General features: G+C 36.8%; 4 protein-coding genes across 7 annotated transcripts; all 4 read left to right on the forward strand.

The window, feature by feature from the left end:
- The first annotated feature begins 305 nt into the window (after positions 1 to 305).
- Positions 306 to 5293, forward strand: LOC103134639 (ubiquitin thioesterase OTU1). The gene is made up of 3 exons (XM_007546976.2): positions 306 to 397; positions 1523 to 1735; positions 2704 to 5293. Exons 2-3 carry the CDS (start codon positions 1528 to 1530, stop codon positions 3396 to 3398), a joined length of 903 nt encoding a protein of 300 aa, XP_007547038.1. The 5' UTR covers positions 306 to 397; positions 1523 to 1527; the 3' UTR covers positions 3399 to 5293.
- A 1343-nt stretch (positions 5294 to 6636) lies between these two features.
- LOC103134640 (specifically androgen-regulated gene protein-like) lies at positions 6637 to 12101 on the forward strand. Of its 2 annotated transcripts, none has more exons than XM_007546981.2 (4): positions 6637 to 6737; positions 9723 to 9858; positions 10053 to 10248; positions 10359 to 12101. In XM_007546981.2, exons 2-4 carry the CDS (start codon positions 9754 to 9756, stop codon positions 11453 to 11455), a joined length of 1398 nt encoding a protein of 465 aa, XP_007547043.1. In that variant the 5' UTR covers positions 6637 to 6737; positions 9723 to 9753; the 3' UTR covers positions 11456 to 12101. The 2 variants fall into 2 exon arrangements, with proteins under 2 accessions (XP_007547043.1, XP_016524471.1); XM_016668985.1 differs by having other exon boundaries at positions 6686 to 6737; positions 9720 to 9858.
- Positions 12102 to 12501: 400 nt separating this feature from the next.
- Positions 12502 to 17511, forward strand: LOC103134641 (ubiquitin thioesterase OTU1). 2 transcript variants are annotated; one of them, XM_007546983.2, is made up of 3 exons: positions 12502 to 12599; positions 13741 to 13953; positions 14922 to 17511. In XM_007546983.2, the coding sequence occupies exons 2-3, from the start codon at positions 13746 to 13748 to the stop codon at positions 15614 to 15616; spliced, it is 903 nt and encodes a 300-aa protein (XP_007547045.1). In that variant the 5' UTR covers positions 12502 to 12599; positions 13741 to 13745; the 3' UTR covers positions 15617 to 17511. The 2 variants fall into 2 exon arrangements, with proteins under 2 accessions (XP_007547045.1, XP_016524403.1); XM_016668917.1 differs by lacking the exon at positions 12502 to 12599 and adding an exon at positions 12667 to 12690.
- A 1343-nt stretch (positions 17512 to 18854) lies between these two features.
- LOC103134642 (specifically androgen-regulated gene protein-like) lies at positions 18855 to 24755 on the forward strand. 2 transcript variants are annotated; one of them, XM_007546985.2, is made up of 4 exons: positions 18855 to 18955; positions 21941 to 22076; positions 22271 to 22466; positions 22577 to 24755. In XM_007546985.2, exons 2-4 carry the CDS (start codon positions 21972 to 21974, stop codon positions 23671 to 23673), a joined length of 1398 nt encoding a protein of 465 aa, XP_007547047.1. In that variant the 5' UTR covers positions 18855 to 18955; positions 21941 to 21971; the 3' UTR covers positions 23674 to 24755. The 2 variants fall into 2 exon arrangements, with proteins under 2 accessions (XP_007547047.1, XP_016524467.1); XM_016668981.1 differs by having other exon boundaries at positions 18904 to 18955; positions 21938 to 22076.
- The last annotated feature ends 536 nt before the right edge of the window (positions 24756 to 25291 follow it).

Here is a 25291-nt window from a genome sequence, read left to right on the forward strand (position 1 = left end):
AGAAACATTTCCAAATCAATATTTTTCAATAAAAAAGTTGAGACCAATAATCCAGCATTTTTCCTCACAGTATGACATGAAATTAGACTAAACATGTCCTGTTTTAAGAACCAGGACATGTAATGTCAAAATTACTTAATTTTGAGAACTGTTTTTCTTTTACTACAAATTTTGAAGTTCCCGTAGACAAGACTACTAACCTTCAAACAATATAGCGCATAAACATGAAAACAAACTTTGAAAGCAATAACACCCAAAATAAAAAGCAAAAACTGTACAGGTGTGAACAATAAAGAAAAGTACGGGTTTAATCGTTTTCACTTAGAACTCAACTGACGTCACTTCCTTTCGCTTTACGTGTTTTGTTTAAGGCAGGCAGGGTAGAAGTCAACGTCAGGTAAGAAAACAGCAACAGACTTTGCTGTTTCTGAAAGTTTAACGTATCGTGTAACATTTCAGAGTTGCCAAATGATTGGTATATTAATCAGCTTAGACTCGAACTGTTTTGTGAGCACGGATAGGTTGACGGCTAACTTAGCCTGCTAATGTTAGCAACACAATTAACGTCATGGTTAGCTAGCGTAAACATCTCTCAGACGGATGTTTCTTTCATTTATCTCCTCAAACTGTTCTAACACATTGTCGTTAAAATCTGTATTTTACAAGTGTATAGTATAAAAATCTAAATTTGGCAGCTTGGTGCTGAATTATTAGATTAGCCTACTGTATGTAGGACCGTGATAATGAATGAAGTCGTTAACTGGAACAAAGAAGCCAAAACAAAGCAGTGGAGCAGTCGCGTGTTTACTCTCCTACTGGTCAGCAGTTCTGTTGTCATTCTTGACCTGTGCTGCTTTGTTTAAAAAGTTAAATCATGGGTCACAGTGGGTTAGCCGTGCCACGGTTGTGATGGCTTCCTGCTGGAGTACACGTTAGATCATGACTGAATCATAACAGGATCTATTGGAGGTAATTCAGGGAATACAGGCTCAGAATTTCTTCCATCAGTTAAGTCCAATAAATCCCTGTTAATGATCATAAAATAGACATAGTTCAACACAGTCAGCATGACTTCACTGGAAGGGAGGGACATCCTTTGCCTTGAGTGTCCTAAATGTTAATAATAAACTCAGAAATAAAAAATGTTAACTGTGTTACATGTCAAGAAAGCTGTATTTCTTTTTACAAGCATTTTATTTTGGGTTAAAATGAATGATCTATCTCATACTGTTTCAGTATTATGCAATAATAAAGACAGGAGAAGTAGAAAAAACCTTACAGATTAAAAAAAACTCCAACAAATCCACCAGATTAGATGCTGGACATGAATAAATATAAAAACTCTCTCAAAGACAACTGTAATACCCCAACATGTTGATCACACTAGTCGTGTGGAGATTCAGTTTAATTGTAAAATTAATTAAATTCATGCTTTTTTTCTTATTTGTGGATGTGGATCAGTATGTCCATAGGTTTTGAGAGATATTTAACACAAAGATTAGACATTTCTTACTTTTTGCAGGCAAGATGTTGCGGCTTCGCTGTAAGACCAAAAACGGGAGCCACATAATGCAAGGTTTGACTCACCAGTCCTGCGTCCAGGAGCTGAAGAGCAAAGTGGAGGAGTTAACAGGGATCCCATGCGATGTGCAGAAAATAATGGTTGGCTACCCGCCATCCAGCCTTGATCTCCGAAATTTAGATGCCCATTTAAAAGATTATCCCATCAAATCAGGTATGTTTCACGCAGGGAAAATATACAGATGACTCACTAAATCAAGTATTTAAGGCTAATAAAATACTAACACTGATTCAAAGAAGAGAATTTTTAACAATCAGAAATATGCAACAATGTAATAACATCTATATTTGCTCCAAAACTAACTTATCGGAGTTTCAATGTTTAAATGTACTCCTGTAATAATCCACAAAGTATGAAAGTGTGTGTTTTTTATACTCTAAACGTATCAGATAGAATTAGTTTGACAAGCGTGTTTTACAGCTTCTCCTTCTTTTAATTACGAGAATAAAGTAATACTACTACCAAAATATAGTTGTAGTAGTATGAGAATAAAGTCATAATATTAACAGAATTAAGTAATAATATTATAAGAACTAAGTACAAATTTTTTGAGAACTCCAACATGTAAAATAACAAAAAATTTAAATAAAGAATACTTAATTACTTCCTACAAAAATACTTTCTAGATCTACTTCTAGAAATAGAAGAAAGGTCTACATGAACTGAGCTGATCATGCTGATAACTCTATCGGAGTTTTTTTTTCTCTCTAAAACGACTTTTTCTCGTAATTTTAAGAAAGATGTCTTATGGTAAAATTGCATCTTTATTCTGCTAATGTTATGATTATGCTTTGGTAATTAAAAACTCCTACTCAGAAAAGGGACAATTAAAATACAAGCCGCTTTTTGAAAATATTCTCTGAAAATTGGAAATTTTTATTTTTAATTATTTAGAAAAGAAAGCGAGAAAAACATCTGTTAAAATCAGAAGTAGAATCTTGAATGAAAAAATGTGAGATTTAAATTTTTAGGACTGGATAGAATAGAATAGCAATATTATTTTATTATGAGCTAATGTTGGATACCTTTATTCAATATAATCTTTCTTTATTCCTTCTCAATCAGTTTGGTTAAAAAAAAAAAAAAAATTAAGTGTTGGGTTATTATATCATTGTATACAGGAGACACACTCATTGTTGAGGAGGAGAAGAACAAGTCAAAATCTCAGGATCATCCCATACTGAAAGCGCCCCACTTGGAACTCTCTCCTGTGCTGGCACGTCGAGTCGTCCCAGCAGACAACTCCTGCCTCTTTACTAGCGTGAATTATGTAGTCGAAGGAGGTGTGTATGACCCGGCTTGTGCCCCCGAAATGCGCAGCCTTATAGCTCAGATAGTGTCAAGTGACCCTACAGCTTACTGTGAGGCAGTCCTGGGAAAAACCAACGAGGAGTACTGCGCCTGGATAAAACGTGACGACACCTGGGGGGGAGCCATTGAGGTGTCCATCCTGTCCAAGTTTTACCAGTGTGAGATCTGTGTGGTGGACACCCAGACAGTTCGGGTCGATAGATTCGGAGAGGATGCTGGATACCAAAAACGCGTGCTGCTCATCTACGACGGCATCCACTATGACCCTCTGCAAAAAGAGGTTCCCCAATCCGATACCCCACCTCAGACTATCTTCTCTACCACTGATGACATCATCTTGGCCCAAGCCCTTGAGCTGGCAGACGAGGCCCGCCGCAAGCGTCAGTTCACGGACATTAACCGCTTTGCATTGCGCTGCATGGTGTGCCAGACGGGCCTGGTGGGACAAAAGGAGGCCCGTGAGCATGCCAAGGAGACAGGCCACACCAATTTTGGTGAAGTGTGAAAGCTGTATTATCTTCTCTCCCTTTCACAGATATGACCACCTCCAACTCCTGTGCCCTCGTGTCCGGCAAAGTTTGTTGGCCTGCTTGTGTTATCCTCTACCTCACATTATCCTTTGACATATTTGGAGAATCCTCAGACACTGTGTTAAGCCTCGAATTGGTTCAGTATTACCTTCTAACTGCTGAAAGCTCTTAAGGTCAAAAATGCTACTGAAGTACTCTGTTACTAATCCATCTTGTGGGTCGGTAATGGATTGTTTCAGATATTTTCAGTGGAGTGAAGTTATATATGCAAACAATTCTTAGGATTTGTTTTGGTCTGCTGAGATCACCCATCTCATTGATGTAACCAATGTGGCTTATGCTTCAAGTTGAAAATGCACCAAATTGCCGCTACTTAAACCGTGACTGACCAAACTTACTTTGTACATGTCTCTGCAAAAGGTTGAGGACAACGACTAAGAATTATTTGTACTGAGATGTGATCTGATTCACTGTTGTCTTAAACACAGCACAGCCAGTATGACTGTTATCCATGTTGGTTTTATAGTGTTGTTTTTCTGTTTGCAGACAGATGTCAGAATTTAATTAGTAAGATTATTTGTCTAGCTTCAGATGTTTAGATGTTGAGCACAAGTAATGCGTTTTACTGCTAAGATAGTCATACATCTGCAAATGTGCCGTTTATGACATCTGCCTGAATTTATGGAGCAGTTGACATTGAGATTTAATAAACACATTTTAAATGAAAATATTATATAGCAAAGTGTGTCCAAATTAGCTCAAGTACGTCCTTTTTGTTATTGGTGTGAAGATTGCCATTGACCAGTGATCTTGTTTTGTTTAAAATAACAAAGGTGCTGTAAACTCATTTTACAAAATGTGTAGCTCATGATTCATTTGATTGGTTTAACAGGTTCACAGGAGTTTGTAATTCTGGCTTACAGGTTTTAAATATCATGCTGTGAAAGTTTTTTGTATTTTTGAACTGCTGCACAGAGAAAAAAACAAACAAATGTATTAAAAGTGTGTAGTTTAACAGTGTGAGAGGTGTAGTGTGGTCTAGAAATCCTAATTATAAGGTATGTGTATGAGATCAGCTTTACTCAGTAATTATTTCTTCTTTTTTGCTAATTAGCCTTAACTGTTTACTTTCTGATCTAATATTTAAGGGATTTTTGTTGTTTCAATTATGATTTCATTCACCATTAGGTTTAACCCTTTAACTTCTAATGCAACATGAAACCGCACCTGTTTCTGTGTTGATGAGACACTTAAGGTCTTAGTATTTGGTGCATGTTGACTTACGTTTGCCGCTCTTCTACTGTACATTTTGCACAACTGGAGCATGTTCTCACATTTTATGATTAAGTCAGGCATCATTGCTTTGCATGGAATTACACTAATTTAATAACCGGGTCAGAGAGAGTTTATTTGGAGGTAATTTTTTGTTTCTTCAAGCAGTTCTCTTGTTGCCCAACATTGCGTTCGACCAGTATTTATTTTTTTTACACATTTGTTATGACAATATTGGTACTGAGTTGTTGCCAAAATGGTAAGTTTGACTGTGGAAGGATTGATTTAATACTTTTTAAACATTGGTGTGGTGGTAAGGAGTTGGGTATGATGACTTATAACACAAACTAGAGTTGTATTTTTTATGTGTGTTGTGCATCATTTATATTTTGTAGTTTGTTTAGCTATGATTCTGGGTTAATGAGCTTGCATAAGGTGAAACAATGAAATGTCTTGTTTGTATTTACCAGGTTTTCATGACTAACAACAACAATGAATGTTGCACACAAAGCACTATGGAATAACTGGATTTACTTGATTTTTTTTTTTTTTTTTTTTTTTTTTCCAGTGTTGTCGCAAATAAAAGCTATAGCCAAGACCGTTGTCTTGAGTTTTATTGCATAAACAAACAATTCACAGTCACAGTTGTGGTTTAGGATGCATTAGTCTTGCAGTAGGGCTGCACAGTGACGCAGTTGGTAGCATTGTAGCAGTGAGAAGGTCCAGGATTCAACTCCCAGTCTTGGACCTTTCTTCATTAAGGTTGCGTGTACTCCCTGTGCATGTGTGTGTTCTCTCTGGGTGCTCCGGTTCCTCCCACAAACATGACTGTTAGGTTAGTTCTTCAAATTACCATAAGGAGTGTGTCTCTCAGTCAAGAACAGATTGTGAAGCATAATAAAGATTTTTGGGGAGATATACAAGGCATAGACTGCAGCTGGTGTCAATTTCTTTAGGAGCCATAATACAGATGTATCCAGGACATGACTTGCAGCTATTGTATCAAGCCACTCCTTAATCAGCCAGTACCTGTTTCAATAACCATTACTTCATTGTATTTGATTGGCCATAAAATTTGGCTGGCTGAATCCTCATAGAGATATATGGGGTGACTCAACAGAGTCACAGATTGATCTGTGTTAAAACTTTTTTGTTGGTCAAAGGAGAAACATTAATTGCTTTAGCTGCATGGTCATCCATATCACCAGAAATAAAAATAAGGAATATTTCACTTACTGTAATGAATCTACACATATGTTGTTTTTGTTTTTATTTTTGAATTTAATTATTTTGGGAGGAAAAAAATCTTTAAAAACCTTTTAATATTGTGTTCCCTGATAGCTGTATCATTTTTTTAAAACATAACCCATATTTTCTCAGCATTCAAGCAAGAAGTTTGGCACTGCCTGTTTTAAGTCATAGTGAGATTACACTACGTTATCTTAAGCTACCCTCATTTAATAAGATTCAGGTTTTATTTAGTCACTGTTTGACCAACTGCAGCTGTCACCGCTGCTAGAGACTAAAGATCAAGAGGTGCAGTCACTTTTTCAACCCAAACTAATTGATCCGTTTTCTGTCCCACACATAATTAGCAATAATAAAGTTTTTTTTTTCTTAAACTCCAAATGATTTTTGTAAATGATTCGCAAATATCTTTTTGAGAACGTCGTATAACATTTTAGTACCTCTACAAACCGATGACAGGGGGATAAAACTACTCATAGGAGGGAAGAGCGGCTGACATTAAATCACATTATTTAAAGCGCTTCAACATAATTAGCTTATTGTCAAATACATTCTATAAAAAGCCTGACTCGAACCTGTTGATCCTGAAACAATACAAAACAGACAATTGTTTATAAAAATGACGCTTGACAGTCTTGCCTGCCTCGAGGATAGTGCAGCCATCTGATTGGCTGAGAGCTTAGAGCTCAAAGTCCGTGCAGGTGTTTTCAGGTCCTCGCGCTTACCTCGCGCACAATTGAATGCGAGCCTGAGGATGACTGTCCCACCTGCGGGCTGCGCGAGGACTGAGACAGGTAGGCATCATTACCACTTAATGGCAAACATCACTGTATTAGCTGACTGTTGTCATACATGCGTGTATGTAGGTAAAGAATTTAGTTCATTAATAGATTGAATTAAATTCATGAAATAAACTAAATGTTTCAAACCACTTTAAGCGATTTCTGCTTAGAATATTTTACTCTGTTGACAGTTCAAGTGACAATCAGGTCACTACTTAAGTTTTAGCTATATCAAAGTTTTACATTTTAGGTACTGATCAGTGGATGTTCTAATGAATATTGTAGCACACATTATGAAAGAGTGCAAAAATGAACTTAGGCCCTAATTAAAACTTAGATACAGATTTATTGCTGCTCTGGGAAAACAAAAACGGTTGATGTTACTTCTTACATAACTTCCTTGAGGCAGTTAAATTTATTGCTGTATTTTCTGGCTCATTGAACATTATGGTGGTAGCCATATCCTAGCTTTGTGGGTAATAAAAGTATCTGTGTCGAGATAAAGGCTTGGTGACTTACATTTTTACAATGCAAATGAATAAAACAAACAAAAAAAGTCATAACTCTATGGTAATAATTTAGAAAACATGTGATTACCAAAAATTCAATTTAGTGAGGAGTTTTTGGGTATTTGCCACAGGTTACATCAAACTAAACCTTATCAACATATCAACAACTCTGTATTGTTAAGAATTATACATTGAACTATATCTACAGTAGTACAGATAAGCCCCTGTACCTACTTATGTGGCAATAGGGCCTTGGAAGTTTTACAGAGTTGGATTGACATACCAAAACTTGCACAGTGAACACAAATGCTTTTGTGCCTTCGATGTTTTTGTGGGTCTGTCCTGCTGCCCTTGCCTCAGGTGTTGAAATGTATCCCAAGGTTTGTTGGTGAGTGTTGCCAGATTCATACTGAAGGGGCTTTTACACTAAATCTGCAGCACTATCTGGGAAACAGCAACATTAAAGCACATCTTTATCTTAAAATGGCAATGCTCTGCTAAAGATCTAACACATCTTAACAGTAGTCTTTAGTGCCCACCGTTTACACTAAAAAGGATTAAGATAATAGCATGTATAAACTGGATATGGAATAGCTCTAAGAAGACCATTACTGCCACCCTCCACTTCCTCTGAAACTGATCCACTAAAGTAAGATTAGGAGTGCCATGTGTGCTGTAATCCAAGTCACATGCTCTGGGCAGGACAGGAGCTATCTGTCAAACACTAAGGTATGATAGCCTGGTATTCTTTGAAATTGGGGTTTTATGGCTGGAAATTTTCTGTGCATGTGAGTCACTCCAGTGTTGCAGAAAATATTTACTCTAGAGAAAATAGAGACAACTTTCAGTGAAACTGGAAAAGGAAACACATTTAAACAGTCTAAGACTAAACACGTTGTGGGCAGACTGGCAATATGTAATGTTTAAGCATAAACCCAAGATTATATTTTGGATGCTACTTTAGTTAATCTTGCAGGTAGGCAATGATTATTATCATAAAGAGTCGGAGTCCTTTACAAGTTAAAGTAAAGTACGTTATCAAACAATAATAAAATAATAACACCAACTACAAGAGCAATTTAAAATCGGTCACAAGCCTCACTTTACTTTATGATCTCCCTGACACGTCATTTCACATTTTAAAACTTTTATGTAATCTTAAAATAAAAGACTATGCCCAACTTTGGGAGCTTTTCAACTCTAAAAGTCAGTCCAGCATAATCAAGATGATTTTAAAATCCAAGATTGCTGCTCTGCACGTACTGTTTAAAAAATAATTCACGTGATTTTCATATTTACTACCAGGTTTAATACCAGTCACAGTTCATTAATTATTAATTAATTAATATTTTTACAGTTCTGCAATCTTTAAAAGCAAGAGTCAATACAGTAAAACAGCAGTGTTATTTGAGTGACTGATGACCCGGTGGATTACCTTTGTTTCAACAACAATAAGATTAGTTGTGGCTAAGTATTTCTGTCAGTTTCTTTTATTCAATCAGTGCTACATATGTGTTGATACTATCAAATTCTAAATAAAGTCAAAAATTTTAAAAGTGTGCCATAAACCAATAGCTGTTCCTGTGCACAATAATGTTTTTAAAGCAGTATCAATCATTTGAAAAAAAACAAAAACATTTATTAATTAGCTGAAGAGAAAAGGAGCCCCATGATTTTAGAGTTATACGTGCATTTCAAATATTTAGTCAAAAAAGTCCAATGCAAATGCAGACATGGAACTGGGGAGCAAAAGCTGTTGGTGATTAGTTTTTTAATATCTTAATTCTTTTTTGCCTTTAACTATAGTCTGTGTTGCTTTATTTTACAACACTTTCTGTTTATGAGTCAATTATTCACAGTTTCAGGATATGACATTGATTTGTTTTATGCTATTATTCTTTTTAGAGCAAAGCAGATGATGAATCAATGTATTAATGTATTAATTAGGGCAAACCAACATTTACAATGAGTTCATATTTCCCTTTGTTTCCTTGAAAAGATCTTTAATTAATCATTATATAGAAGCGGTTGTGCAACTGCACAATGCTTGCACAATTTTTCAGGTCAGCAGATAAGAAAGGTAAGTCAGTCTTAGAGGAAGACAAGAATAAGAAGTCTGCAGTAATGAACTTGAGTAACATCTTATAAATGGCCTCACTGTGGTTTTACGTCTACCACACTATAGGGTTCAATTTCAGATACACACAGCAGCAAACCTGAATTATTTTCCACACAACATCTTATGAGGATGGAAGCTGTAAACAGTATGCACTTTTAATGTGCAGTCTTAATTTGTTGACTATTACAGAAGAAAAAAAATCAATGTCACAGATATCATTAGATATGATTAGAACTGTCATCACATGTCTTTAACAAATAATGACAGATTAAAAACAATTTCACATAGCTGTCTCTCAGCAAATCTTATTTGCATGAATACATTTTGTAGTTGCCTTGTTCACTTTCTTGATTTAAACTCTTTCAACAGATGAAAACCATATTGTGTACCATTGACTAAAATGCCCAAAAGCGATACCTGGCCAGGTGGCACTGAATCAGCAACAATGAATGGCATGGACAGTGCTGGCAGCTGCGACAGCGTTGTCAGCGCAAACTCTGGCTTTGTAAGTTTTGCCTCCAAAACCTAAAAATCTTTGTGCTCATTTTTCAAAGCACCTAAAAATATAAAGACCACAGTGTTACATAATGTCTTTGGGTTTTTTTAGTGTTTGTTGTTTTGTACTTGAGGTTTATTATCTTTAGGTCATATCATTCATGTTTATATTATGTTTGCTTCATGAGTTCATTTGTGTTTCAGAGTGAAGATAGTCTAGAGCATCTTTCTGCAGAAGAGAAGGCCTGCTTAATGTTTTTGGAGGAGACTATTGAGTCTTTGGAAAATGAAGACGATAGTGGACTCTCACATGATGAACCTGAACAACTTCCCGCCTATGGAAACATTTCAGCCAAACTGGCTGACCTCTCTCACTCTCTGGGCAAAAGCAATATCAACAGTGAGCTCATTTTTTAGAACATGTTAGATTACGATTTGGTTTTAACTGAGTCCTCTAACAAAGGAAAGTTTGTATTTTGGGTGTAAAACCTGTACTTGTTTGTATTTCAGGCTCACAGAAACCAAGCAACCAACCCATCAAGAAAAATGTTGACACCAAACACATGCAGAGCTACCTTGTTCCAACACCTCTTGTTGTGGCGAGTGGTTCTCAGTGTTCTGTTCCCAGTACCAAATCACTCACCCCTGTAGACAAAACAGCATCTCCTAAGTCTCAGTTCAGATTCAAGCACAACAAACCAGCTCCCAGTCACAACGAGAAACGTACTGCTCCCCCAGTACCTTCAGGGGTTAATGTGATACCGCCTTCCACGAAACCCAGAGAAAACTCAGCCAAGCCAGCTGAAGGCCCTTTAACAAGAGGACCTCTATCTTATGATGCACTAGTTCATTTACGGAGAAATGCCTCCCAGAAGAAAACGCCTTTATGTCCAACAGTTGATCACACTATAGACTTGGACAGACAATGTCCACCACCACTGGAAGCTTCAAAATTGGGAAATGTCACAAAACCTGATAAATCCCTCTCAGACATGAACAAGCCCAAGGTAGTACCTCCTGTTGTGCCCCCAAAACCTAAAAAAATGTCTGCCAATATATATCCAAAAATTCAAAATGAATCCCTAACAGCAGACCTTTCAGAAAGTGTCAAACAAGCAACAAATCCTGAGGTTGTGAGGCTGGAAGCTTTGCAGAAGCTCGGCCTCCTGAAAGGACACGAGCACAAGGATGGAGCAAAACCTCTCTCTAAAAAACCTGCAAGAGATCCATCAGACCCAACAAGAAACGCATTGTTCTGTTCCTCTCAAGAGACAACAGAACCCAAGAACAGGCCTCTGAAGAACAGTGCTAGCGTCCATCAGCCATCCAAGGAAGAACAACAGCCTGTTTTATTATTACATGTTCAATCTCAATCCAGTGGGTTGAAGACAGAAGGTTTGGAGCACTCCGCTAAACAAGACGACTACAAAAACAAGGGAAAGCATCCACAGCACAAATTTTATGGCAAGCCAACAAAAACTGCCACCACATCTCAGTCTACATCCGACACCCCTGTAGACTCAGTGGGTTACACTGCGATGATGGTTCCTGGAGTGGGATCAGATCGAAAAGAGGCTCTCCGAAAACTAGGCCTGCTAAAGAGTTAAACCTTGCATATAGCTTGAGTGTGTCTAATGTAAAGGATTTATGGGCGTTTGAGTATTACATGGAAACTTTGAGCATTCCAACTCTTTACAATATAAGACTCATTCGTAAAGAGAACATTTGCTTAAGTTCCAAAAATCATTCAAAATATGCCTTGCACATTTCAAACCCAGTCATATACAGAAACCCAGTTTCTGTATATTTTTCTCAAGATAATGTTATCTAAATCAAAAATATGTATGAATTATAATTTTCAGCTTGATGCAGCACAAAATGAGGCAACCAAAAACTAAATCAGCCTAATTGTGAGTAAGGAGCATTGCCCTAACTGACGATTATTGATTGTTCACTTTTCACAGATGTGCCTGAAGAAGAGCTGTTGCAGCTTTTATTTGTTTTTGGGATTTTGTGAAGGACGATTTTGCAGTTGTTCATTAATTAACTGCAAAATGAATCCCAAATACTTGAATACCAAACAATGTTTTTCCGCATGCTTGAGTTACATCGTCTAAGAGAAAGCTGAATTGTTCATGTTGGAATTGTACATTCCAATTACTGTTAAAAACCAATAAATGTATGTAAATGCTTTAATCCTCTGTGTTTTCCACAAATGCTTATGAAAATAAAGTTTGTACAGAATGTACCACATCTTGAATTGTGCTCATTTCAGAACTGCATGTTATGTCCAACCAGACCACATACTTCAGGAAAAGTGAGAAACGGCAGAGCACATTTTGAGTTTTGCAGTGCAGCTACAAAGCTGTTAACAAGGAAACTGTAATTTGATCAACTTAAAATGACCTGCAGGTTTTTTGACCTATAANATGAAATTAGACTAAACATGTCCTGTTTTAAGAACCAGGACATGTAATGTCAAAATTACTTAATTTTGAGAACTGTTTTTCTTTTACTACAAATTTTGAAGTTCCCGTAGACAAGACTACTAACCTTCAAACAATATAGCGCATAAACATGAAAACAAACTTTGAAAGCAATAACACCCAAAAATAAAAAGCAAAAACTGTACAGGTGTGAACAATAAAGAAAAGTACGGGTTTAATCGTTTTCACTTAGAACTCAACTGACGTCACTTCCTTTCGCTTTACGTGTTTTGTTTAAGGCAAGCAGGGTAGAAGTCAACGTCAGGTAAGAAAACAGCAACAGACTTTGCTGTTTCTGAAAGTTTAACGTATCGTGTAACATTTCAGAGTTGCTAAATGATTGGTGTATTAATCAGGTAAACGATATGGAAAGCTTAGACTCGAACTGTTTTGTGAGCACGGATAGGTTGACGGCTAACTTAGCCTGCTAATGTTAGCAACACAATTAACGTCATGGTTAGCTAGCGTAAACATCTCTCAGACGGATGTTTCTTTCATTTATCTCCTCAAACTGTTCTAACACATTGTCGTTAAAATCTGTATTTTACAAGTGTATAGTATAAAAATCTAAATTTGGCAGTTTGGTGCTGAATTATTAGATTAGCCTACTGTATGTAGGACCGTGATAATGAATGAAGTCGTTAACTGGAACAAAGAAGCCAAAACAAAGCAGTGGAGCAGTCGCGTGTTTACTCTCCTACTGGTCAGCAGTTCTGTTGTCATTCTTGACCTGTGCTGCTTTGTTTAAAAAGTTAAATCATGGGTCACAGTGGGTTAGCCGTGCCACGGTTGTGATGGCTTCCTGCTGGAGTACACGTTAGATCATGACTGAATCATAACAGGATCTATTGGAGGTAATTCAGGGAATACAGGCTCAGAATTTCTTCCATCAGTTAAGTCCAATAAATCCCTGTTAATGATCATAAAATAGACATAGTTCAACACAGTCAGCATGACTTCACTGGAAGGGAGGGACATCCTTTGCCTTGAGTGTCCTAAATGTTAATAATAAACTCAGAAATAAAAAATGTTAACTGTGTTACATGTCAAGAAAGCTGTATTTCTTTTTACAAGCATTTTATTTTGGGTTAAAATGAATGATCTATCTCATACTGTTTCAGTATTATGCAATAATAAAGACAGGAGAAGTAGAAAAAACCTTACAGATAAAAAAAACCCCAACAAATCCACCAGATTAGATGCTGGACATGAATAAATATAAAAACTCTCTCAAAGACAACTGTAATACCCCAACATGTTGATCACACTAGTCGTGTGGAGATTCAGTTTAATTGTAAAATTAATTAAATTCATGCTTTTTTTCTTATTTGTGGATGTGGATCAGTATGTCCATAGGTTTTGAGAGATATTTAACACAAAGATTAGACATTTCTTACTTTTTGCAGGCAAGATGTTGCGGCTTCGCTGTAAGACCAAAAACGGGAGCCACATAATGCAAGGTTTGACTCACCAGTCCTGCGTCCAGGAGCTGAAGAGCAAAGTGGAGGAGTTAACAGGGATCCCATGCGATGTGCAGAAAATAATGGTTGGCTACCCGCCATCCAGCCTTGATCTCCGAAATTTAGATGCTCATTTAAAAGATTATCCCATCAAATCAGGTATGTTTCACGCAGGGAAAATATACAGATGACTCACTAAATCAAGTATTTAAGGCTAATAAAATACTAACACTGATTCAAAGAAGAGAATTTTTAACAATCAGAAATATGCAACAATGTAATAACATCTATATTTGCTCCAAAACTAACTTATCGGAGTTTCAATGTTTAAATGTACTCCTGTAATAATCCACAAAGTATGAAAGTGTGTGTTTTTTATACTCTAAACGTATCAGATAGAATTAGTTTGACAAGCGTGTTTTACAGCTTCTCCTTCTTTTAATTACGAGAATAAAGTAATACTACTACCAAAATATAGTTGTAGTAGTATGAGAATAAAGTCATAATATTAACAGAATTAAGTAATAATATTATAAGAACTAAGTACAAATTTTTTGAGAACTCCAACATGTAAAATAACAAAAAATTTAAATAAAGAATACTTAATTACTTCCTACAAAAATACTTTCTAGATCTACTTCTAGAAATAGAAGAAAGGTCTACATGAACTGAGCTGATCATGCTGATAACTCTATCGGAGTTTTTTTTTCTCTCTAAAACGACTTTTTCTCGTAATTTTAAGAAAGATGTCTTATGGTAAAATTGCATCTTTATTCTGCTAATGTTATGATTATGCTTTGGTAATTAAAAACTCCTACTCAGAAAAGGGACAATTAAAATACAAGCCGCTTTTTGAAAATATTCTCTGAAAATTGGAAATTTTTATTTTTAATTATTTAGAAAAGAAAGCGAGAAAAACATCTGTTAAAATCAGAAGTAGAATCTTGAATGAAAAAATGTGAGATTTAAATTTTTAGGACTGGATAGAATAGAATAGCAATATTATTTTATTATGAGCTAATGTTGGATACCTTTATTCAATATAATCTTTCTTTATTCCTTCTCAATCAGTTTGGTTAAAAAAAAAAAAAAAATTAAGTGTTGGGTTATTATATCATTGTATACAGGAGACACACTCATTGTTGAGGAGGAGAAGAACAAGTCAAAATCTCAGGATCATCCCATACTGAAAGCGCCCCACTTGGAACTCTCTCCTGTGCTGGCACGTCGAGTCGTCCCAGCAGACAACTCCTGCCTCTTTACTAGCGTGAATTATGTAGTCGAAGGAGGTGTGTATGACCCGGCTTGTGCCCCCGAAATGCGCAGCCTTATAGCTCAGATAGTGTCAAGTGACCCTACAGCTTACTGTGAGGCAGTCCTGGGAAAAACCAACGAGGAGTACTGCGCCTGGATAAAACGTGACGACACCTGGGGGGGAGCCATTGAGGTGTCCATCCTGTCCAAGTTTTACCAGTGTGAGATCTGTGTGGTGGACACCCAGACAGTTCGGGTCGATAGATTCGGAGAGGATGCTGGATACCAAAAACGCGTGCTGCTCATCTACGACGGCATCCACTATGACCCTCTGCAAAAAGAGGTTCCCCAATCCGATACCCCACCTCAGACTATCTTCTCTACCACTGATGACATCATCTTGGCCCAAGCCCTTGAGCTGGCAGACGAGGCCCGCCGCAAGCGTCAGTTCACGGACATTAACCGCTTTGCATTGCGCTGCATGGTGTGCCAGACGGGCCTGGTGGGACAAAAGGAGGCCCGTGAGCATGCCAAGGAGACAGGCCACACCAATTTTGGTGAAGTGTGAAAGCTGTATTATCTTCTCTCCCTTTCACAGATATGACCACCTCCAACTCCTGTGCCCTCGTGTCCGGCAAAGTTTGTTGGCCTGCTTGTGTTATCCTCTACCTCACATTATCCTTTGACATATTTGGAGAATCCTCAGACACTGTGTTAAGCCTCGAATTGGTTCAGTATTACCTTCTAACTGCTGAAAGCTCTTAAGGTCAAAAATGCTACTGAAGTACTCTGTTACTAATCCATCTTGTGGGTCGGTAATGGATTGTTTCAGATATTTTCAGTGGAGTGAAGTTATATATGCAAACAATTCTTAGGATTTGTTTTGGTCTGCTGAGATCACCCATCTCATTGATGTAACCAATGTGGCTTATGCTTCAAGTTGAAAATGCACCAAATTGCCGCTACTTAAACCGTGACTGACCAAACTTACTTTGTACATGTCTCTGCAAAAGGTTGAGGACAACGACTAAGAATTATTTGTACTGAGATGTGATCTGATTCACTGTTGTCTTAAACACAGCACAGCCAGTATGACTGTTATCCATGTTGGTTTTATAGTGTTGTTTTTCTGTTTGCAGACAGATGTCAGAATTTAATTAGTAAGATTATTTGTCTAGCTTCAGATGTTTAGATGTTGAGCACAAGTAATGCGTTTTACTGCTAAGATAGTCATACATCTGCAAATGTGCCGTTTATGACATCTGCCTGAATTTATGGAGCAGTTGACATTGAGATTTAATAAACACATTTTAAATGAAAATATTATATAGCAAAGTGTGTCCAAATTAGCTCAAGTACGTCCTTTTTGTTATTGGTGTGAAGATTGCCATTGACCAGTGATCTTGTTTTGTTTAAAATAACAAAGGTGCTGTAAACTCATTTTACAAAATGTGTAGCTCATGATTCATTTGATTGGTTTAACAGGTTCACAGGAGTTTGTAATTCTGGCTTACAGGTTTTAAATATCATGCTGTGAAAGTTTTTTGTATTTTTGAACTGCTGCACAGAGAAAAAAACAAACAAATGTATTAAAAGTGTGTAGTTTAACAGTGTGAGAGGTGTAGTGTGGTCTAGAAATCCTAATTATAAGGTATGTGTATGAGATCAGCTTTACTCAGTAATTATTTCTTCTTTTTTGCTAATTAGCCTTAACTGTTTACTTTCTGATCTAATATTTAAGGGATTTTTGTTGTTTCAATTATGATTTCATTCACCATTAGGTTTAACCCTTTAACTTCTAATGCAACATGAAACCGCACCTGTTTCTGTGTTGATGAGACACTTAAGGTCTTAGTATTTGGTGCATGTTGACTTACGTTTGCCGCTCTTCTACTGTACATTTTGCACAACTGGAGCATGTTCTCACATTTTATGATTAAGTCAGGCATCATTGCTTTGCATGGAATTACACTAATTTAATAACCGGGTCAGAGAGAGTTTATTTGGAGGTAATTTTTTGTTTCTTCAAGCAGTTCTCTTGTTGCCCAACATTGCGTTCGACCAGTATTTATTTTTTTTACACATTTGTTATGACAATATTGGTACTGAGTTGTTGCCAAAATGGTAAGTTTGACTGTGGAAGGATTGATTTAATACTTTTTAAACATTGGTGTGGTGGTAAGGAGTTGGGTATGATGACTTATAACACAAACTAGAGTTGTATTTTTTATGTGTGTTGTGCATCATTTATATTTTGTAGTTTGTTTAGCTATGATTCTGGGTTAATGAGCTTGCATAAGGTGAAACAATGAAATGTCTTGTTTGTATTTACCAGGTTTTCATGACTAACAACAACAATGAATGTTGCACACAAAGCACTATGGAATAACTGGATTTACTTGATTTTTTTTTTTTTTTTTTTTTTTTTTCCAGTGTTGTCGCAAATAAAAGCTATAGCCAAGACCGTTGTCTTGAGTTTTATTGCATAAACAAACAATTCACAGTCACAGTTGTGGTTTAGGATGCATTAGTCTTGCAGTAGGGCTGCACAGTGACGCAGTTGGTAGCATTGTAGCAGTGAGAAGGTCCAGGATTCAACTCCCAGTCTTGGACCTTTCTTCATTAAGGTTGCGTGTACTCCCTGTGCATGTGTGTGTTCTCTCTGGGTGCTCCGGTTCCTCCCACAAACATGACTGTTAGGTTAGTTCTTCAAATTACCATAAGGAGTGTGTCTCTCAGTCAAGAACAGATTGTGAAGCATAATAAAGATTTTTGGGGAGATATACAAGGCATAGACTGCAGCTGGTGTCAATTTCTTTAGGAGCCATAATACAGATGTATCCAGGACATGACTTGCAGCTATTGTATCAAGCCACTCCTTAATCAGCCAGTACCTGTTTCAATAACCATTACTTCATTGTATTTGATTGGCCATAAAATTTGGCTGGCTGAATCCTCATAGAGATATATGGGGTGACTCAACAGAGTCACAGATTGATCTGTGTTAAAACTTTTTTGTTGGTCAAAGGAGAAACATTAATTGCTTTAGCTGCATGGTCATCCATATCACCAGAAATAAAAATAAGGAATATTTCACTTACTGTAATGAATCTACACATATGTTGTTTTTGTTTTTATTTTTGAATTTAATTATTTTGGGAGGAAAAAAATCTTTAAAAACCTTTTAATATTGTGTTCCCTGATAGCTGTATCATTTTTTTAAAACATAACCCATATTTTCTCAGCATTCAAGCAAGAAGTTTGGCACTGCCTGTTTTAAGTCATAGTGAGATTACACTACGTTATCTTAAGCTACCCTCATTTAATAAGATTCAGGTTTTATTTAGTCACTGTTTGACCAACTGCAGCTGTCACCGCTGCTAGAGACTAAAGATCAAGAGGTGCAGTCACTTTTTCAACCCAAACTAATTGATCCGTTTTCTGTCCCACACATAATTAGCAATAATAAAGTTTTTTTTTTCTTAAACTCCAAATGATTTTTGTAAATGATTCGCAAATATCTTTTTGAGAACGTCGTATAACATTTTAGTACCTCTACAAACCGATGACAGGGGGATAAAACTACTCATAGGAGGGAAGAGCGGCTGACATTAAATCACATTATTTAAAGCGCTTCAACATAATTAGCTTATTGTCAAATACATTCTATAAAAAGCCTGACTCGAACCTGTTGATCCTGAAACAATACAAAACAGACAATTGTTTATAAAAATGACGCTTGACAGTCTTGCCTGCCTCGAGGATAGTGCAGCCATCTGATTGGCTGAGAGCTTAGAGCTCAAAGTCCGTGCAGGTGTTTTCAGGTCCTCGCGCTTACCTCGCGCACAATTGAATGCGAGCCTGAGGATGACTGTCCCACCTGCGGGCTGCGCGAGGACTGAGACAGGTAGGCATCATTACCACTTAATGGCAAACATCACTGTATTAGCTGACTGTTGTCATACATGCGTGTATGTAGGTAAAGAATTTAGTTCATTAATAGATTGAATTAAATTCATGAAATAAACTAAATGTTTCAAACCACTTTAAGCGATTTCTGCTTAGAATATTTTACTCTGTTGACAGTTCAAGTGACAATCAGGTCACTACTTAAGTTTTAGCTATATCAAAGTTTTACATTTTAGGTACTGATCAGTGGATGTTCTAATGAATATTGTAGCACACATTATGAAAGAGTGCAAAAATGAACTTAGGCCCTAATTAAAACTTAGATACAGATTTATTGCTGCTCTGGGAAAACAAAAACGGTTGATGTTACTTCTTACATAACTTCCTTGAGGCAGTTAAATTTATTGCTGTATTTTCTGGCTCATTGAACATTATGGTGGTAGCCATATCCTAGCTTTGTGGGTAATAAAAGTATCTGTGTCGAGATAAAGGCTTGGTGACTTACATTTTTACAATGCAAATGAATAAAACAAACAAAAAAAGTCATAACTCTATGGTAATAATTTAGAAAACATGTGATTACCAAAAATTCAATTTAGTGAGGAGTTTTTGGGTATTTGCCACAGGTTACATCAAACTAAACCTTATCAACATATCAACAACTCTGTATTGTTAAGAATTATACATTGAACTATATCTACAGTAGTACAGATAAGCCCCTGTACCTACTTATGTGGCAATAGGGCCTTGGAAGTTTTACAGAGTTGGATTGACATACCAAAACTTGCACAGTGAACACAAATGCTTTTGTGCCTTCGATGTTTTTGTGGGTCTGTCCTGCTGCCCTTGCCTCAGGTGTTGAAATGTATCCCAAGGTTTGTTGGTGAGTGTTGCCAGATTCATACTGAAGGGGCTTTTACACTAAATCTGCAGCACTATCTGGGAAACAGCAACATTAAAGCACATCTTTATCTTAAAATGGCAATGCTCTGCTAAAGATCTAACACATCTTAACAGTAGTCTTTAGTGCCCACCGTTTACACTAAAAAGGATTAAGATAATAGCATGTATAAACTGGATATGGAATAGCTCTAAGAAGACCATTACTGCCACCCTCCACTTCCTCTGAAACTGATCCACTAAAGTAAGATTAGGAGTGCCATGTGTGCTGTAATCCAAGTCACATGCTCTGGGCAGGACAGGAGCTATCTGTCAAACACTAAGGTATGATAGCCTGGTATTCTTTGAAATTGGGGTTTTATGGCTGGAAATTTTCTGTGCATGTGAGTCACTCCAGTGTTGCAGAAAATATTTACTCTAGAGAAAATAGAGACAACTTTCAGTGAAACTGGAAAAGGAAACACATTTAAACAGTCTAAGACTAAACACGTTGTGGGCAGACTGGCAATATGTAATGTTTAAGCATAAACCCAAGATTATATTTTGGATGCTACTTTAGTTAATCTTGCAGGTAGGCAATGATTATTATCATAAAGAGTCGGAGTCCTTTACAAGTTAAAGTAAAGTACGTTATCAAACAATAATAAAATAATAACACCAACTACAAGAGCAATTTAAAATCGGTCACAAGCCTCACTTTACTTTATGATCTCCCTGACACGTCATTTCACATTTTAAAACTTTTATGTAATCTTAAAATAAAAGACTATGCCCAACTTTGGGAGCTTTTCAACTCTAAAAGTCAGTCCAGCATAATCAAGATGATTTTAAAATCCAAGATTGCTGCTCTGCACGTACTGTTTAAAAAATAATTCACGTGATTTTCATATTTACTACCAGGTTTAATACCAGTCACAGTTCATTAATTATTAATTAATTAATATTTTTACAGTTCTGCAATCTTTAAAAGCAAGAGTCAATACAGTAAAACAGCAGTGTTATTTGAGTGACTGATGACCCGGTGGATTACCTTTGTTTCAACAACAATAAGATTAGTTGTGGCTAAGTATTTCTGTCAGTTTCTTTTATTCAATCAGTGCTACATATGTGTTGATACTATCAAATTCTAAATAAAGTCAAAAATTTTAAAAGTGTGCCATAAACCAATAGCTGTTCCTGTGCACAATAATGTTTTTAAAGCAGTATCAATCATTTGAAAAAAAACAAAAACATTTATTAATTAGCTGAAGAGAAAAGGAGCCCCATGATTTTAGAGTTATACGTGCATTTCAAATATTTAGTCAAAAAAGTCCAATGCAAATGCAGACATGGAACTGGGGAGCAAAAGCTGTTGGTGATTAGTTTTTTAATATCTTAATTCTTTTTTGCCTTTAACTATAGTCTGTGTTGCTTTATTTTACAACACTTTCTGTTTATGAGTCAATTATTCACAGTTTCAGGATATGACATTGATTTGTTTTATGCTATTATTCTTTTTAGAGCAAAGCAGATGATGAATCAATGTATTAATGTATTAATTAGGGCAAACCAACATTTACAATGAGTTCATATTTCCCTTTGTTTCCTTGAAAAGATCTTTAATTAATCATTATATAGAAGCGGTTGTGCAACTGCACAATGCTTGCACAATTTTTCAGGTCAGCAGATAAGAAAGGTAAGTCAGTCTTAGAGGAAGACAAGAATAAGAAGTCTGCAGTAATGAACTTGAGTAACATCTTATAAATGGCCTCACTGTGGTTTTACGTCTACCACACTATAGGGTTCAATTTCAGATACACACAGCAGCAAACCTGAATTATTTTCCACACAACATCTTATGAGGATGGAAGCTGTAAACAGTATGCACTTTTAATGTGCAGTCTTAATTTGTTGACTATTACAGAAGAAAAAAAATCAATGTCACAGATATCATTAGATATGATTAGAACTGTCATCACATGTCTTTAACAAATAATGACAGATTAAAAACAATTTCACATAGCTGTCTCTCAGCAAATCTTATTTGCATGAATACATTTTGTAGTTGCCTTGTTCACTTTCTTGATTTAAACTCTTTCAACAGATGAAAACCATATTGTGTACCATTGACTAAAATGCCCAAAAGCGATACCTGGCCAGGTGGCACTGAATCAGCAACAATGAATGGCATGGACAGTGCTGGCAGCTGCGACAGCGTTGTCAGCGCAAACTCTGGCTTTGTAAGTTTTGCCTCCAAAACCTAAAAATCTTTGTGCTCATTTTTCAAAGCACCTAAAAATATAAAGACCACAGTGTTACATAATGTCTTTGGGTTTTTTTAGTGTTTGTTGTTTTGTACTTGAGGTTTATTATCTTTAGGTCATATCATTCATGTTTATATTATGTTTGCTTCATGAGTTCATTTGTGTTTCAGAGTGAAGATAGTCTAGAGCATCTTTCTGCAGAAGAGAAGGCCTGCTTAATGTTTTTGGAGGAGACTATTGAGTCTTTGGAAAATGAAGACGATAGTGGACTCTCACATGATGAACCTGAACAACTTCCCGCCTATGGAAACATTTCAGCCAAACTGGCTGACCTCTCTCACTCTCTGGGCAAAAGCAATATCAACAGTGAGCTCATTTTTTAGAACATGTTAGATTACGATTCGGTTTTAACTGAGTCCTCTAACAAAGGAAAGTTTGTATTTTGGGTGTAAAACCTGTACTTGTTTGTATTTCAGGCTCACAGAAACCAAGCAACCAACCCATCAAGAAAAATGTTGACACCAAACACATGCAGAGCTACCTTATTCCAACACCTCTTGTTGTGGCGAGTGGTTCTCAGTGTTCTGTTCCCAGTACCAAATCACTCACCCCTGTAGACAAAACAGCATCTCCTAAGTCTCAGTTCAGATTCAAGCACAACAAACCAGCTCCCAGTCACAACGAGAAACGTACTGCTCCCCCAGTACCTTCAGGGGTTAATGTGATACCGCCTTCCACGAAACCCAGAGAAAACTCAGCCAAGCCAGCTGAAGGCCCTTTAACAAGAGGACCTCTATCTTATGATGCATTAGTTCATTTACGGAGAAATGCCTCCCAGAAGAAAACGCCTTTATGTCCAACAGTTGATCACACTATAGACTTGGACAGACAATGTCCACCACCACTGGAAGTTTCAAAATTGGGAAATGTCACAAAACCTGATAAATCCCTCTCAGACATGAACAAGCCCAAGGTAGTACCTCCTGTTGTGCCCCCAAAACCTAAAAAAATGTCTGCCAATATATATCCAAAAATTCAAAATGAATCCCTAACAGCAGACCTTTCAGAAAGTGTCAAACAAGCAACAAATCCTGAGGTTGTGAGGCTGGAAGCTTTGCAGAAGCTCGGCCTCCTGAAAGGACACGAGCACAAGGATGGAGCAAAACCTCTCTCTAAAAAACCTGCAAGAGATCCATCAGACCCAACAAGAAACGCATTGTTCTGTTCCTCTCAAGAGACAACAGAACCCAAGAACAGGCCTCTGAAGAACAGTGCTAGCGTCCATCAGCCATCCAAGGAAGAACAACAGCCTGTTTTATTATTACATGTTCAATCTCAATCCAGTGGGTTGAAGACAGAAGGTTTGGAGCACTCCGCTAAACAAGACGACTACAAAAACAAGGGAAAGCATCCACAGCACAAATTTTATGGCAAGCCAACAAAAACTGCCACCACATCTCAGTCTACATCCGACACCCCTGTAGACTCAGTGGGTTACACTGCGATGATGGTTCCTGGAGTGGGATCAGATCGAAAAGAGGCTCTCCGAAAACTAGGCCTGCTAAAGAGTTAAACCTTGCATATAGCTTGAGTGTGTCTAACGTAAAGGATTTATGGGCGTTTGAGTATTACATGGAAACTTTGAGCATTCCAACTCTTTACAATATAAGACTCATTCGTAAAGAGAACATTTAGTTAAGTTCCAAAACTCATTCAAAATATGCCTTGCACATTTCAAACCCAGTCATATACAGAAACCCAGTTTCTGTATATTTTTCTCAAGATAATGTTATCTAAATCAAAAATATGTATGAATTATAATTTTCAGCTTGATGCAGCACAAAATGAGGCAACCAAAAACTAAATCAGCCTAATTGTGAGTAAGGAGCATTGCCCTAACTGACGATTATTGATTGTTCACTTTTCACAGATGTGCCTGAAGAAGAGCTGTTGCAGCTTTTATTTGTTTTTGGGATTTTGTGAAGGACGATTTTGCAGTTGTTCATTAATTAACTGCAAAATGAATCCCAAATACTTGAATACCAAACAATGTTTTTCCGCATGCTTGAGTTACATCATCTAAGAGAAAGCTGAATTGTTCATGTTGGAATTGTACATTCCAATTACTGTTAAAAACCAATAAATGTATGTAAATGCTTTAATCCTCTGTGTTTTCCACAAATGCTTATGAAAATAAAGTTTGTACAGAATGTACCACATCTTGAATTGTGCTCATTTCAGAACTGCATGTTATGTCCAACCAGACCACATACTTCAGGAAAAGTGAGAAACGGCAGAGCACATTTTGAGTTTTGCAGTGCAGCTACAAAGCTGTTAACAAGGAAACTGTAATTTGATCAACTTAAAATGACCTGCAGGTTTTTTGACCTATAATTTTTTTTTTTTTTTTCTGAAACCGAAGAAGTTCATTCTGTACTTTCATTACAGAACATTAGCTAAAGTACTACTGTTACAGGCCACTCAGCCACTCACACAGCCTGCTCAGCTGTTCTTCTGTTATCCGATTATCTTGTGGACAACCCCCATGTGCTGCTGAAGATAATCTGTTTTCTCTGTTTTCCTGATACCCCTCACATGGAACTCTTCTGACTGAACAGCTTGTGTATTAGCATTGAACAAAGTTTTAATAGTGGCTGGGTGTCTCCGTCTTTTATGTCTGAACAAAAGTTAGGCATCAAATTTTGAAACTGACACAGCTTTAGTGATATGAAACAATAGTTTAAAAAAAACAACTAGGAGTTTCCTTTGAAAAAAAAAAAGCCAAATCTGAACTCAACACAGAGTTCAGGAAGGACTAAGTTTATCAGTACGGAAAAAGAAGTGGGAATAAAGTGCATCTGCAATGTTAATGCAAGTGATAAAATATCCTCACTGGCCACTTTATTAGGAATGTATATGGAAATCCATCAATACCACACTGACAACTCAATGTATTTAGACAAACAGAGCATCAGAATGAGAAAAAAGAGGATTAAAGTGACCAAGAGTTGTGTGGACAAAAATGTCTAGTAGCCTTCCTACCAGCTTGAACCAGTCTGCCCATTTCTCCTCCGACCTCTGATATCAACAGGAACTCAAATATAACAATTATTATAATGAAAGTATGCTGAATAATATCTCTGAACATTAAACCCTGAAGCAGATGAGCAGCAGACACTGGGGGTGTGCTA

This window comes from Poecilia formosa, unplaced genomic scaffold (genome assembly GCF_000485575.1).
Source record: "Poecilia formosa unplaced genomic scaffold, Poecilia_formosa-5.1.2 Scaffold18, whole genome shotgun sequence".
Lineage (NCBI taxonomy): Eukaryota > Metazoa > Chordata > Actinopteri > Cyprinodontiformes > Poeciliidae > Poecilia > Poecilia formosa.